Source organism: Amphibalanus amphitrite, unplaced genomic scaffold (assembly GCF_019059575.1).
Source record: "Amphibalanus amphitrite isolate SeventyFive unplaced genomic scaffold, NRLGWU_Aamphi_draft 000862F_arrow, whole genome shotgun sequence".
Taxonomy (NCBI): domain Eukaryota; kingdom Metazoa; phylum Arthropoda; class Thecostraca; order Balanomorpha; family Balanidae; genus Amphibalanus; species Amphibalanus amphitrite.
In genome coordinates this window covers 211,541-225,475 of record NW_024882356.1, presented here as the reverse complement: position 1 = coordinate 225,475, position 13,935 = coordinate 211,541, and the positions used below count along the sequence as shown (strand labels likewise).

Genomic DNA, 13,935 nt, shown 5'->3' with positions numbered 1-13,935 from the left:
CCGAAGACTTTTCCGGTTGTCGAGTAACAGAGAACCAGCCTTCGGACATGGCTGGTTTGCGTTGTTAAAATGCCACTGAGTCGTTGAAATTTTCCTACATACGTGTTTCCAGAACTTGGAGATTAGTTCGATAGTTTTAGCTGAAAGGCTAGAATTCCCGGAAAATAATGGGTCTAATGTATTTTTGTAACCAAACTCACATTTCCGTTGCTCCATTCGTAAAATTTTCACGAGTTATCCCCATTCATTTCCCATTTTGTCTTTTGCCAGTTCTCATTTCATCACGTCGTATTTTTCTCTCACTGTCGTTTTGCGCAGTCGACTGTGAGCTATGCCGTCATTTTCCGCGTCTCTCGCGATTTCCGGTGGCCGCCTTCTGCCGGTCTGAAAATGGGCCACCGCTGCTGCCGGAACACTGGAGACATTGTCGGCACCGGCGCTGCCCTCCGACCGCTGCCCTCCGACCGCAGCCCTCCGACCGCAGCCATCCGACCGCTGCCCTCCGACCGCTGCCCTCGGACCGCTGCCCCTCCCGTCGCGCCGGCCGCAGCTGCTGAGCTGCTCCGAGCAGGAGTGAGCTGCCGTCCTCGGCGGCAAACAAATCGGCATTCCGGCGGCTGGCGGCGCCGCTGTCGTGCCGGGACCGCAGGCGCGGCTCGCCGCTGACGGTGCCGGTGTCTCGGCCGTCCGCCCGCCCGTCAGCGGCCGCGCAGAGCGGCTCCGGCGCGCAAAACACGCACAAAAACAGCCGCGCCAGCGGAGCCGTGTTTTATGCCGAGCCGTCGCGGCGCAGAGAGGGGGGACGGCACGTGACGACTGACGCCGCGCCTGCCGTCTGGATGGCGGCGATGGCGGCCGGCGCTCCTGGTCGGCGGGTGATGCTGCCGGCGCTCCTGGTTGTGGCGGCGACGGTGCTGCCGGCCCTCAATTCTCGACGCGTGCCTACGGTCTACATACGGACGGGCGCAGAGGCGGCGGGCGAGTCGGCCGCTCCGCGACCCGTCGCGTTCGGCGCCGCCGCCGGCCGGCCGGGAAACGGTTTGCGATCGTACATCAGCAGCGCCGGAACGGAGTCGCCGCCCGGATGCCGTGTTCGCCGGGAGCGCCGCTGCGGCCTCTGAGACCGACCAGCGCGCGCCCAGCCGTCCACCGCTGTGCTGCGAGCCGGTACCTGTGTGACTGAATGGCGGACTTACTTCCGTGCAGATCCTGGTGGCCGTAGAGCAGCTGTTGGTTCATTGACACAGGGCGGCCGATGGCCTCCGCAGTCGGGGCGCCCCAAAATCGCCACCATCACCCCACCGCGCCGCGCTAATTCGGCGTCCGCGTGTGGATCGCGCGGCGGGGCTCTTTTTGTGGTCGCCAATGGGCGCCGAGGGCATTAGGAATTTACGCGAAATGAGGCTCCCTGCTCGGTGTGCAGATTGGGCGACGCCGACCCGACAGAGCTCAGTTGGAAATCGATGAAAGGGGGCTGACTTTGGTCTGTGACCCGTTCGAGCAACTTACGAGTAATAGACGAAACTAGCTTGGCTGCGTCGCCCGCCATGCAGTGTATGCATTACCCACAGTTGAACCGGACTGATAAGTGATAGCTGACCTGACCATTCCCGCCAGTCAGTTACTGCTCCGGGCCGGGCTGACCTGACCTGACCCCTCCCGTGGATCAGTTACCTCCTCCCCCTCCTCGGGCCCGGCTGACCTGACCGCTCCGGTCAGGTGCCGGTCCGGTCCCGGTGGAGTGGTGTGCGCTGACACGTGTGTCGGTAGCGACAGAGGCCGCGGCTGAGTGTCACGTGTCCACAGTCCATTTTCGGCTCCTCACCTCTGCGGAGGCTGATCGAGGGCGCGGGACGGCAGTGGAGGGTCCCGGCCGGTCCCAGCGCGTGTCTGCTGGGCCGCCGCGCCGTCGCACGCTGCCCCATCGATTGTCCGTCGGCGGCGGCGGCGGCGGCGGCGCGTCGTGTCCGACGCAGTTGACCCGGTCCGGGCGGCGGCTCGGCAGACTACTGACGGGCACGGCGGCCCCGAGGGGTCAGCGGGGGTGATACGCACCCCTCCCCCCCCGGGGGCTAGCTCCGTTACCGTCACGGCGCCGGGTTTATTTACCGTCGCCGCGCGTCGGGGCGCCGGCGGCGAAGGGCGAGTCGGCGCCGGCGGCCGCAGCGCGTGTGAGCGGTCTTTGTGAGGGCGCCCTGCAGACGGCTCAGCGTCTCAGCTGCGCCGGTCGGCTCTGAACGACGGCCGACAGAGACGCGCCAACTGCTGCCGAGCGGTCGGCTCTGTGTCTGACTGCCGAGGCGACGGGCCCTTCCAGGGTGCCCGGTCGCGCCGCCACCGCCAGGGTGGGTAGGCTGTCCCGCAGTACAATGTGGGGGTGGCCGTCTGGTGGTCAGGGGGAAGAAGGGGACACCATTGACGGTGGCCGGGCGGGTCCAAGTGCCACTGACTGTGACGGGACGGGTCCTGAGGGCCACAAATGGCGAGCGGACGGGTGGGACACCACTGACGATGCCGTGCGGCTCCGATTGTCACTGATGGTGCCGGCGCGGGAGGGCCACTGACGGGTCCTGAGGGCCACTGACGGTGACCGGACGGGTGGGGAGGGCCACTGACGGTGGCTGGACGGGTCCGGCCGAGTTCAGTCACCGCGCTGGCAGGCGCTGGCAGGCGGCCAGTACCGGTGCACGGCTGGAAGGGAGGGAGAAGGGCGCCGCTCGCGCTGTGAGGACCGGGGCTGCCCGGTGCGAGTCGCCGCCAGTGCGCCGCCCCCCTCCGGGTCGTCCCTGCTGGCGAACGACCGACGCCGGCGGCTGCATGTATTGTGTATACCTAATATTTATAGCACCATGACTCATGCCGGTCGAGTCAGGCTGCTCTGAGAGGATGTGTGCGTGTGGGCCATGTGCGTCGTGTCACGTGCCTCCCACCGGGCCCGGTGTCGGAGCCCGTGGCCGGCCGACTGCTGACCGGGCCCGCTGCGTTCCAGGTGACCGCGTGATAGCGCGCAGGACCGGACGGTCGCCAGAGCAGCTGCCACCGCGCCGAGCCGCCGAGCACTCGCCGCCGACCGCAGCGCCTGAGGTGAGTCGTCGCCGTCTGATGGAGCGCAGAGCACAGCGCGCGGGCACGGACACAGGGCGCGGGCCGTGCGCACACTGACAGGGCCGGTGGGACATCCATCACCCGGCCGCCGGCTCTCACCACCGGGAGCGAGGCGAACCGTATCTACTGCCGTCCACTCGGCGCCCCTAGTCCTGGCGCTCCCCTCCCTGGCGGCACGCGCCCCAGCGCACCGCCCCTGTCGTGCCGCCGGCGCCACACGCCGCCAGCAGCCGTCGGAGCCGACGGAGCAGCGCGGCCGACCCTCCCCGCGGGCCTGCGTGCGTCGTCAGCGGTGGAGAGGGGCGTTTTTGTGCCGAGCCGCCTCCTGTCGACGGGCGATGGTCGCCGTGAGTCATCGGTGCTGCCCGCGGCCCGTCCGTCCGTGCCCCGCCCCGCCCTCGGCTCTGCCGGCGGCGGCGGCGCGTGCAGACGGCAGAGGGAGAGGAGGGGCAGGGCCGGGAGAGGAGGGGCAGGGCCGGGAGAGGAGGGGCAGGGCGGCACACCGTCCTCTGTTTTGCCGGCGGCGGCGCGTGCAGATCGCAGAGGGAGAGGAGGGGATGGGGCAGCACACCGCCAGATGTGGGCCACGTCCGAGCTGGGACGGGTGAACGGCCGGCCTGCGAGCGGCGGCCGCACCTGCACCTGCACCTGCTCCGGAAACGGCCGCAGACCGTCTGCGATACGTACCTTTATGTTTATGTTACATATTAGATGATGGTTTAAGGCGCCGGTGAATAAGGCGTGCATTAGTGGAGGTTTGGCGGGGTGTTTGGCTGGATGTCCGTGCCGGTGCTGGCCGGAGGTGACGGCGAGGCCGCGCCACCCGGAAGCCGGGCTCCGCCGCGGGATGTCCGAGCCACTCCGTCAGCCACGGCGAGGCCAAACAGAGCGACGGGCCGCCGCCGTGCCGGGCCTCTCCCGACTGCGCCGGCGGTGCCTCTGCGCCCGGAGTTCGGCACGGCGCACCATGTGTATGTCAGTCGTCTGTCGGCGGGTCGGGGGCCGTGTCCTCTCCCCGCGGGCGGCTGCTCACTGAGGGAGGACGGTGCCGCTCACTGAGGGAGGACGGTGCTGCTCACTAAGGGAGGGCGGTGCTGCTGACTGAGGGAGGACGGTGCTGCTCACTGAGGGAGGACGGTGCCGTCGCTGTGCGGCCGGCTGGTGCCACCGGACGGACGGTGACTCAGAGCCCCGTGACACGACGGACCGCAGTGAGTCTCCGCCGGCCGCCGCCGCACCAGAAACACTTCCGGGACGCTCGGCGCTGAGGTGGCCGCCAGTCCGCCAAACAGGGGCCACGTCATACGACAGGCATTCCGTGACGGCCGTTCGGGGAACCGGCGTGGTTAGTGGTTTCACCCGGCACGCGCCAGCTGAGTCTGCACTCTCCACTGCCCTGTCAGTGTAAAACGCTACCTCACTACCGAGTGTCGCCACGGCGCTAGTCTGACAGGCCAACAGACGGTGATCAACACATATAGCTTTTTCCCGCGCGTCCTCCATTTAAAGTGGCAGTGGCTCTCACAAGTAGGGCTGAAAGTCGATCTTACAAACAATCTCAGAATGTTGGGTCGTTATCCCTCGCCGGACCGTTCCGAGTCATGATCGCTCGCAATCAGTGAATCCTGTTGGATACATGAAAATAAGCGGCTTCCACGCTGTAGTCGATCGGTAGTGGCAGGCGGTGTGTTGCAGGTAATCGCTGTCGAACGCTTTTCCAACGGTATACGCTGGCGCTGCGTGCCGTCACAGGCGGCGACACACTGTGTGGACGGTCGGACTGCCGTCACAGGCGGCGACACACTGTGTGGACTGTCGGACTGCCGCCTGGTGCCGTCACAGGCGACGTTACACTATGTAGACTGTCGGGCTGCCGTCACAGGCGACGTTACACTGTGTGCACTGTCGCAGGGAGTCGGGTCGACGATACACTGTGTGGACTGTCGGACTGCCGCCTGGTGCCGTCACAGGCGACGTTACACTGTGTGCACTGTCGCAGGGAGTCGGGTCGAGCTCCCTGCGAGACGCAGAGTTCCAGTGAGCGCCAGTGTCGGAGCCAGCAGAGGCTCAATGCCGGCTGATGTGGTTATTTACTCGCGGCTGACTTAGGTGCGATGCTGGAGGTGTGTCCACTGTATCTGTTTCTGTGTGTCCCTGCTCCCACATGGACCCGCTGCGCCGTCCGTGGGTCGGACGGCGGGCCCCTCCTCGGTAGGTCCCTCCGGTGGGCGCTCGGCAGGCCGCGATCCGGGCGGACTCCGCTCGGCCACTTCCTAATTGATTGGCTGCCGCGGACTCGGCAGCCGTCGGTAATGCGTTCGGCGGCGCGCGATTGAGACGCGATTGAAGTCGATCGGAGCGCGATAGGTGTATCTGGGAGGCACGCCGGGCTGATGTGTCTGTGTGTGCGCGGCTGTGCCTGTACTGGTGTTTGTGTGCACGTGGGTGTGTGGGCGGTGGTACTGCGGTGGGGGATTCAGGTCACCGCGGGAACTGGAGGGCACAGCTCGCTCAGATCGGAGACCGGCGGTCTGCACACGGCCCACCGTCCGGTGCCTGCGTGGTTCCAGGCGCTCGGCTTTGGGCGAGCCGTGTACGTACCGACGGCCTAAGCTCACAGCGATCAAAGATTGACGCGGAAACAGGGCACCAGCTGGGAGCGAATCGAACGTGTCTTTCTGTCAGCTTCTGCCGGCTGCCGTTTATGATACAGTCGGACTGGGGCTGGGGCCTGGGTCGGATTGGGCTCGACTAGGCAGGACCGGGGTCTGGGCTGGGTCGGACCCCGTTGTCGGGACTGAGCCGGACCCCTTGGTCTGGGCTGGGTCGGACCGGCGCGTCAGCTCCTTGGCTCTGTTGTAGGCCGGCCTCTGTGCCCAGCCGGCTCTGTGTGCTCTGCTGTGTGCTCTGTTGTGAGATCTGTTGTAGGCTCTGCTGTGTGCTCGGCTGTGGGCCGCCGACAGCCGGCTCTGTGTCGAGCAGCCGACAGCCGGCTCTGTGCCGAGCAGCCGACGGCCGGCTGGTGGTACCGGCCCAGCGGCGTCTGGCGCCGGCTTTCTGCGGAGGCCTGCCGCTCCGGCCGGCCGCGGTAGGGCCCGTTTGATGTTACCGCCGCGCTGGTCGTGCCGGGGACCGAGCCCTCCCTGACGGCGGCTCCGTACCGCCGGGGGACACCGGTCAGCTCTGCTCTGCCCGGAATCACCCGCCGCGGTTGTGTTTGTGCACACCTGATTTCCACCTGCTGTGGCTGCCAACAATGGATAGGTATAAGAATGGCGTTCAAAGTCAAAATTCAGTGTCAAACGCTGGAAGTGGATTCGAGTTTTATTTAAAATATTAATTTGAAATATTTTCCACTAATTAGAATACGTTTCCATTATATACATCTGTTGCGCTGGCTCGAAACCCTTAGCCCGATCGGAACATAGCCGGTGAAATAACTCCCAATCCGCGTGCCAGGCTCGGATCGTGTTCGGCGAACTACATGGACCATATTCCGTCGGGCCATATTGGAGCGTGTTGGGCGTACGGCGTTGGACCAGGCCGAGTTCGGATCGTGTTCGGAGCACTGCATTAGACTGTGTTCCCTATGACGCGTTCGGATCGGGTTCGGACTTCGGAGGACGGCGTCGCAGTGGCAGTGCCACGATTCATTGGTGCGGCCATGAATTAAACGAACTTGCCTTTCGATGAACTTTATAGACACCGCGTATGCGCTGCATCATGCAGGTAGCATCAGTTGCATAACGTGTTTAAAGTCGATACCTACCAGGATGCGACTTGTCTGAAAGTACGTCGAGAGCTCCGTGAATAGATATCGCCTCTGCGAGAGGTCGTTGGGCCTCCCCGTACCTACCTATGAGGGCGGTCTTCTGCATCGTGCCAATCCCGCACATTGTCTCAAAGAATGCCGACAACTTTCCAGTCGCCTGATTGCCGAGTTACGTAACGCTGTGCTGTTCTGTACTCGGACCCACACTCGGCCCGTGGCTGATGTGAATGTCCCCTCCCCTGCCGAGCGGCGCCACTCGCCTTCGGGCGCACCTGACGACACGCGGCGCGTGGGAGCGGCGGCCCCAGCCGCGGGTATCGGGTGTCCGGAGCTCGGCGCGCCGACTCATTACTGTCGCCGCGGGACTGAGAGAGGGGAGAGGTGAGGGCTGTAATGAGTGACCAGAATTGGTAGGACGCCGCCAGTGGTATGTGCCCTCCCAGTAACGCGCATCGCAGAGATGCTGTCTATTCTCTCACGAGTAGTTGATATAGATGAATGTGTGTCCCGATCAGCTGTCTTCCAAGTTCCATCAGCCCTCGCTCATGCGCTGCGGCTGCAGCTTCCCCGGGTTGAGGAGGGCGGCGTCTGCGTGTGCCATTGAACACGGCCGTCAGCTGGGGCTCGTCTGGCACTCAGGGCTCGTCTTTTTGGACCAGTGACACTCAGGGGTCACTCAGGGGTCGTCTGCCGGACCAGCGGCACTCAGGGCTCGCCTGGGTGGAATAGTGGCACTCATGGGTCGTCTTTGTAGACCATTGGCACATTGGCACTCGGCGGTCGTCTGGGTGGACCGATGGCACCCAGAGGTCGTCTGTGTGGACCGGTGGCACTCAGGGTCGTCTGTTTCCAGACGTCTCCGACCGTCATTTGTCGCCTGATTGTCTCTGCAATCTCTGACCGTCGTCCGGCAGCCGAACACAGACCACCACTCAGTCAGTCAGTCAGTTGGTCATCCAGTCACTCAGCCTTCCAGTCGGTTGGTCATTAATTGACCTGTCAGTGTTATCAATGTGCCTCCGATGGCGTTGGTTGGCGATATCAATTTTGAAATGGCCCTCTGAAGAGTCTGCGTCATTCTTGCAGTGATAGCCGCGCGGGAGTTGGGGAGGACGCCGGTTGGACGGCTGTGCCAGCGCCCGCGGCAGGCTATGTGCGGGCTGTGGGGCGGGCCGGGCCACTGAGCACGGCCCCGTCCCGTCCCGGCCGCACAGTGCACACTGGCCCGATGGCCGGTGGCTGGGCGCCGGAACTGGCGACTCAGGGCCGCCGGCCGGCCGGCCGGCACCGACCGATCGGCGCGCTGCGCCCTTGGTGGGTCACGCGGCCCCGGCCCCGCTCCGGCGGCGGCGGCAGCGCCGTGACGGCACGGATCACGGATGCGCCGACCGCCGACCGCCGACCGGGCTGACTGAGCCGTCCGGCGGCCCGTCAGCGGCCACGGCCGACCCGGGCCGCGGGTCGCAGACGCCGGCCCGGCACCACCAGTAAAAACTGGCCCACAGTAAAGGCACCCATTCACGGAGCTTCGCTCGCTGGTTTCTAAGAACTACGTCAAGGTTTGTTTTTAGCGCCTTTTCTGCCGTAAACTTTCTTTGTTGTCCAGTAATTGTCCGTAAAACCAGTTTAATGGCGTCGTGTATTGGCTGGAATTCTTCCTAGGATCGTAGGCTCATTTCTCTATCCTTGTGTGCTTTCCTCGATGTGTCTGATTCGCTCCTTTGTGTATGTTGGATACAGGCGTGTGGTAAACCTCTAAGTGGCAGGGGTGGCCGGGGCCTGTCCTCGGACCGGGCTGCGGCGACATTGAGCCGCTCCGTGACGCTGTGACGGCCGTGACGGGCGGCTCCGTGACGGTCGTCACGGCCAGTGATACTCCACGGTCGGTAGTACTCGGCGGGCGCCCGGGACGGGGACGGCGGCAGCCGGTGTGGGCGGCACCACTCAGCGGCGGATATTGGCCAGTTTCCTATGGTGAGGCTCCGAAATGGAGCGCAGTGTCTCTTTGGACGACCATCGGTTAGTGAAAGAGACCGATGGAGTAGGTACCGGCAATCTCTCTGACGGTGTTGGGCGCAACTGGTCCTCAGCTTGAACTGCCGCGCGGGGTCGTCCCCTGTGAACTTCTATCGAGCAGTCATCCAGTCGGCAGCTCTGATGGCCGCGATCTATCTCTATCAATTTCTATAGTTGGAATGATTGATGACACATGCCCAGAGATTACTTCATTGTCAGGATTTTGCTGCTGGTCTAAACCGTTCCTTACTCCCGTATCCAAACGGGACTGATAACTCGGAAATGGTGTTGCTGCCAATGGGAAAATTCGGGAAGGCCATTTGAGAGCACGGAAGGGGTCGCCCCGAGACCTGCCGCCTCATTCTGAGTTCCACTGGTCTCGGACCTGTCTCACTGTCCCACTGGGTCATGTAAGTGGTAATGATGAATGACCTGGTGAAGGGCCGCTATCGTGGCCGCTAGAGTGGGTGTAATCAGGGATTCGGGAGAAAGTTCTTCCCATATGTTACCACGCGTGTGCCCTATCGTTAGTGGCTGTTTGACGCAATGCTACTGTTTCGGGGCCGGCCGAGGTGCTCCCGATTTTTTTGCACACCTCGCCTGTGTCGGTACGTGATAGCGTACAGCGCTGGTAGCTCAGCACACCGGTCGGCCTTTAGGTGCAGTTCGGTGACAGCGATTAGAGCACGTGTTGCGCCGAGTCAGAGGGCACACAGTCGGTGAAAAGAGCGCTGTGTACTGTGTAGGGGACAGGCTGAACTACACATTGCCTCGGCCACTACCGGCCGCAGCTGCCAGCCGCTCCGTGACGGAGAGGGCTGGGAGCGGCGGCGACTTCAGCCGCCGACTTCACTGGCCGCGTGCGGGCGGGCACAGGGGAAGTCCGATCATTTTTCATAGGCCCTAGCGCAGGTAAAGGTGAGGAAATTTGGACTTTTCTAGTTCAGTGTAACTATTCTCACCAGCCGGAGGGCTCCCAACTTGCTAACTACTAGAAAAATGTATCCGTCGTTCCGACGTTTTGTCGCCCAAAATGACCTGGTGGAGCTCCAGCTGCTCTACCGGGTGGGCAGCTGGAGCCTGGATTAGCCGGGAATCTGGACTGGCCGGGAGTCTGGACTGGCCGGGAATCTGGACTGGCCGGGAGTCTGCGCCGATCCGAGGAAGGTGAAGCTGCAGCGCACATCCGACTGTCCCTGCACAGTGGGACAGTGGGACAGTCACCACGCCCTAGCCACGCTTGTCTGTCCCTACACAGCGGGACAGTCACCCCGCCTCAGTCCCGCTCGTCTGTCGCGGCACTGGGATTTCGATTCATATCCGCGGTGAATGCTCTGCCCTACTAACAACAATGCAATAGGGGCACACTGGTTAGGTGGTCTTGTTTGTTTGCTCGATTCGGTGGTCGTTCTTCTTGAAAACATTAAACATTCTTTAATGTGATTGTAGTCGAGTGTATTGGGTGCTTCTCCTGCGACCGTTCCAACCACACTGCCAACCCTCTCGCACGACCCGGCGCCGCTACCACCGCGACTCGGCGCCCCCGTCGCCACACATGTAACAGGACACCCCCCTTGGACACATTTGTCAGTGTCGGCTAGACGGCGTCCCCCAGGCGCGTCTGGGTCACGCGGCGTCTCAGCCGGTCACACAGAGCTACACATAACTATAAACTACACGTCCCCCTGATCTTTAAGATCACATCTCAATGCATACACACAATATGACACAATGCACTAGGACACTAGGACACCTACATCAGACACTTGAGACACAAAATGCGACACAATCAACGCGAAAGACAAAATACATTACAGCAGTTAGCCGATATTATTCGGTACTACTACCCCGAAGCGTTCTGGCGGAGCCCCCACTCTCGCGCTACGTCGCGGTTCAGTACTGTTCTGAGCCGGTGGCTCATCAGAGGTCAGCCGCGGCAGCTCCACCTCTACAGAGCGATCAGTCTCGCCGACTGCCGATGAATGCTCTGACGCACCGAGCGACAAAGCCGGCTCACTGTCGTCTTCGATTGGGGGATCGGCCGCCGTCAGCTGCCCCGTGTGCCGGTGGCGCACGCACCTAACGTGCCACGGAGCACCGTCAACTTCGATAAGCTGGTCGGTCACGATGCGTGTGACGGTGCCAGGCCGGGAAACGTCAGTACAGCGAGTCGCAGGCCCGCGGCGCCGCACCCACACCAGGTCGCCCTCCCTAAAGCCGGCTCCCCGCTCAGAGTCTGCAGTGAGAGCCGGCGGCGGCCGGTCATCGTGTCCGCCGGCGCCGGTCACCGGCAGGTCACGCCCGACACGACGGAACACGCCGGCGGCGGGAGCGCTCTCAGGCTGCGAGCCATCTCGGGGCGTCATATTGTAGCGATGAAGCGATTCAGCTATGGCACACCCTTTCCGAGCTGACATCACTTTAATCGTCCGGTGATGACGCTCCACGATGCCGTTCCCACCTGCCTCGTGCACCGCCCTGAACCGAAGGGTCACGCCCCACCTCGCCGCGAACGCTCCCATGCGGCGACCACGGAACTCAGTGGCGTTATCCAGAAGCAGTTCTGCTGGCGCCCCGTGCTCCAGAAAGACGGTTTCGAGACGAGCAGTGATCTCGGCCGCATCTGACCGGCGCAATCGCCGCCATATTCCATAGCGGGACGGACCACAGTCGACCACGGTCAGATAGTGATCGCCACGGTAGTGTGTGACATCGATGGCGAGACGCTCCCAGGTCAGTTGAACGCCCAGTGACCCGTGTCGCCAGCGGGTCGGTGCCGGGTCGATTGACTGGCACACGTCACACGTCCGAATCACTGCGCGCACCGCTGGCTTAGTGGCCCACTGCTCTCCGTCACGCCGCAAATACCAGAGCGTGCGCCTGACACCCTGGTGTCCAATGTTCTCGTGCACCGCTCGAATTTTTGCAGCCGTGTCGGGGTGTGTGGACTCTCCGTCCGGCGCCACTGCAGCCGCCACCGGCACCGCGCCTGTCGCCGTTGCCGTCTCCTCCTCTGCCCTGCAGGCTCGAAGCCATTCCTTGGGCACGCGTGTCATTTCGTCCGCCGGATTTTCATCTGACTTGACCAGCTTGATGGTGATCGTCAACTGGAACTCAGCCACCAGCTCACGGATGATGTCCACCCGTCGGCGAATCAACATCTCGGCATGAGCTTTTGTCCGGAGACGCGACCGGCCGCTCAGTGCGTCACCGACCCACTTATAAACGGTCGCCGAGTCCGTGCGGAGATCGATCACTCTGATCCCCCACGCGATCGCCATGTTGACGCCGCTGAGCGCCGCGTCCAGCTCAGCCATATTTATATGCATGGCTGCCTTAGTCTCCGGCCGCAGCCAGCTCCCGTCCTCCACTACGCCGCCTTCCGGATCCTCCAGGACGACGCCCGAGGCGAGGCTGCTGGCGTCTGTCCATACGGTCAGCTTTTCACCCGTCAGCCTCCAGGGTCCACGGGCCGGGTCATTGGAGGTCACCCTTTCAGCCACTTGGCTGACTTGAGCGCGCAGGTCCGGGTCATCGATGGGGTCATCCCAGCCCTGACTGAGAGCATTAGCCCGTCTCTTTAGCCAGGCCGCAGCTGGACGCAGCCAGCCGGCCACTGGAAGGTGCGAAACCAGCTGGCCGCACCATGCAAACAGCGCCCTGCGCGTCATCACCTCTGGCGGTGCGCCGACGGGGTTGTCCCGGCGCCACTGCAGCTCTCCCGAGCGCGAACAGCTCACCTGCAGCCCCAGCATTCGAGCGCCGTCAGCCGGGCGCTGCGGTGGCTTGCAGACAAGGCCGAACCGGGAGAAGTGCTCTGCAACCTGCTCCGCGGAGATGACGTCCTCATTCACGAGAAGGTCGTCAACGTACGGGAGAACGCCCCGGCTGACCGCCTCGTTCTGCTCAAGTATAGTCCGCACCACAGATCTCATGATGTTCGGAGCTACATTCAGCCCATATGACATGCGCTGCAGGCAGTGAAGCTGACCGCGCACTCGTACGGTGTGGTATGGCCAAAGCCGTCTGTCCAGCCGGAGCTGCATGTAGGCCTTTCTCAGATCGAGCACTGCCAATCGTGAGCCGTGCCGCCGCCAGCGACGGAGTTGCTCTGCGCACACCTCTGCGTCTGCTGTATGGGCGGTGACGTGTATGTATGTATGTATGTATGTATGTATTGACGATCAAGAGCAATCCACAATCGGCGTGGCGATTACACTCCGAGTCCGAGCTGGTTGAAGATAACACAAGAAATACCTATACAAGAAAACGCACACACTTACGGATACGAAAATGCACAACGCGAACGCCGAACACGCACATACTTGGAGTAACCCGCACGAAGCCGCGTTCATAACCATACACACAGACTCGTTTGCCTTTCATAGTCCAAGAGTCATGAGGCTAGCTACTATGGCTACTCTGGCTAGGCTTAAGCTCCTTTTTTACAGCACGGGCAAATCTGGCTGGAGGCAACTGCGTTAGCTCGAGGGGGAGAGTATTTAGGAGCGCCGCGGCACGGTAGGCGAATCTACGTTTTCCGGTCTCTAGTCGGGGTCGCGGTAAGTGGTAGAGGTGGTCTTGGCGAGTAGACCTTGCTCGTGTTTGGGAATTTTTGGAAAATAGGGTCGCAATCTCCTCGGGTTCACCTCTCTGGATGGCCTTGTGCGCCGTGATAAGGGTATGGTATTCAGCCATTGTTTTAGGTGCCATCCAGCCGAGTTGGTCCCGGAGATGGGAGACATGATCAAATTTACGGCGACCGAAAATGACTCTAGCGGCAAAGTTAAGAATTTTCTGAATGCGATCGAAGTTCTTTTGGCTACCATTACCGAATACGGAGAGGCAGTACTGGATCCGTGACATGACGAGAGCCACCACTACTATGGACGTCAAACCCCTTGAGACCCCACTTTTTTGTGATAATTTTTAAATGCGTCAACTCTCGTTGACAATATTCTGGCAATGTGTGTTTCAGAACCTGCCGAAACTTTTATTACTAAGGTATTTTGACGCCAAACGATTATGAAAGGTACTTCTCA

General features: G+C 62.3%; 2 protein-coding genes across 4 annotated transcripts in view; one reads left to right on the top strand and one right to left on the bottom strand.

The window, feature by feature from the left end:
- LOC122367303 (phosphatidylinositol 4-kinase beta-like) overlaps positions 1–13,935 on the top strand; it is a 65,774-nt gene that overhangs the window by 15,336 nt on the left and 36,503 nt on the right. For all 3 annotated transcript variants that reach the window (XM_043340301.1, XM_043340302.1, XM_043340298.1), the window contains one exon: positions 2,990–3,084. The gene's annotated coding sequence lies outside the window, so the exon portion shown is untranslated. The remainder of the gene's footprint in view (positions 1–2,989; positions 3,085–13,935) is intronic.
- Positions 9,979–12,828, bottom strand: LOC122367307. Its single transcript, XM_043340314.1, has 2 exons — positions 11,779–12,828; positions 9,979–10,089 (listed from the first exon to the last, which is right to left on the bottom strand). The coding sequence occupies exons 1-2, from the start codon at positions 12,826–12,828 to the stop codon at positions 9,979–9,981; spliced, it is 1,161 nt and encodes a 386-aa protein (XP_043196249.1).

Coding starts and splice junctions, on each gene's coding strand:
- LOC122367307 (XM_043340314.1), bottom strand. CDS start 12,828: ATGAGATCTGTGGTGCGGACTATACTTGAGCAGAACGAGGCGGTCAGC. Junction 10,090..11,778: donor AGAACATTGGACACCAGGGT/GTCAGGCGCACG, acceptor CCCACTGTGCAG/GGACAGTCGGATGTGCGCTG.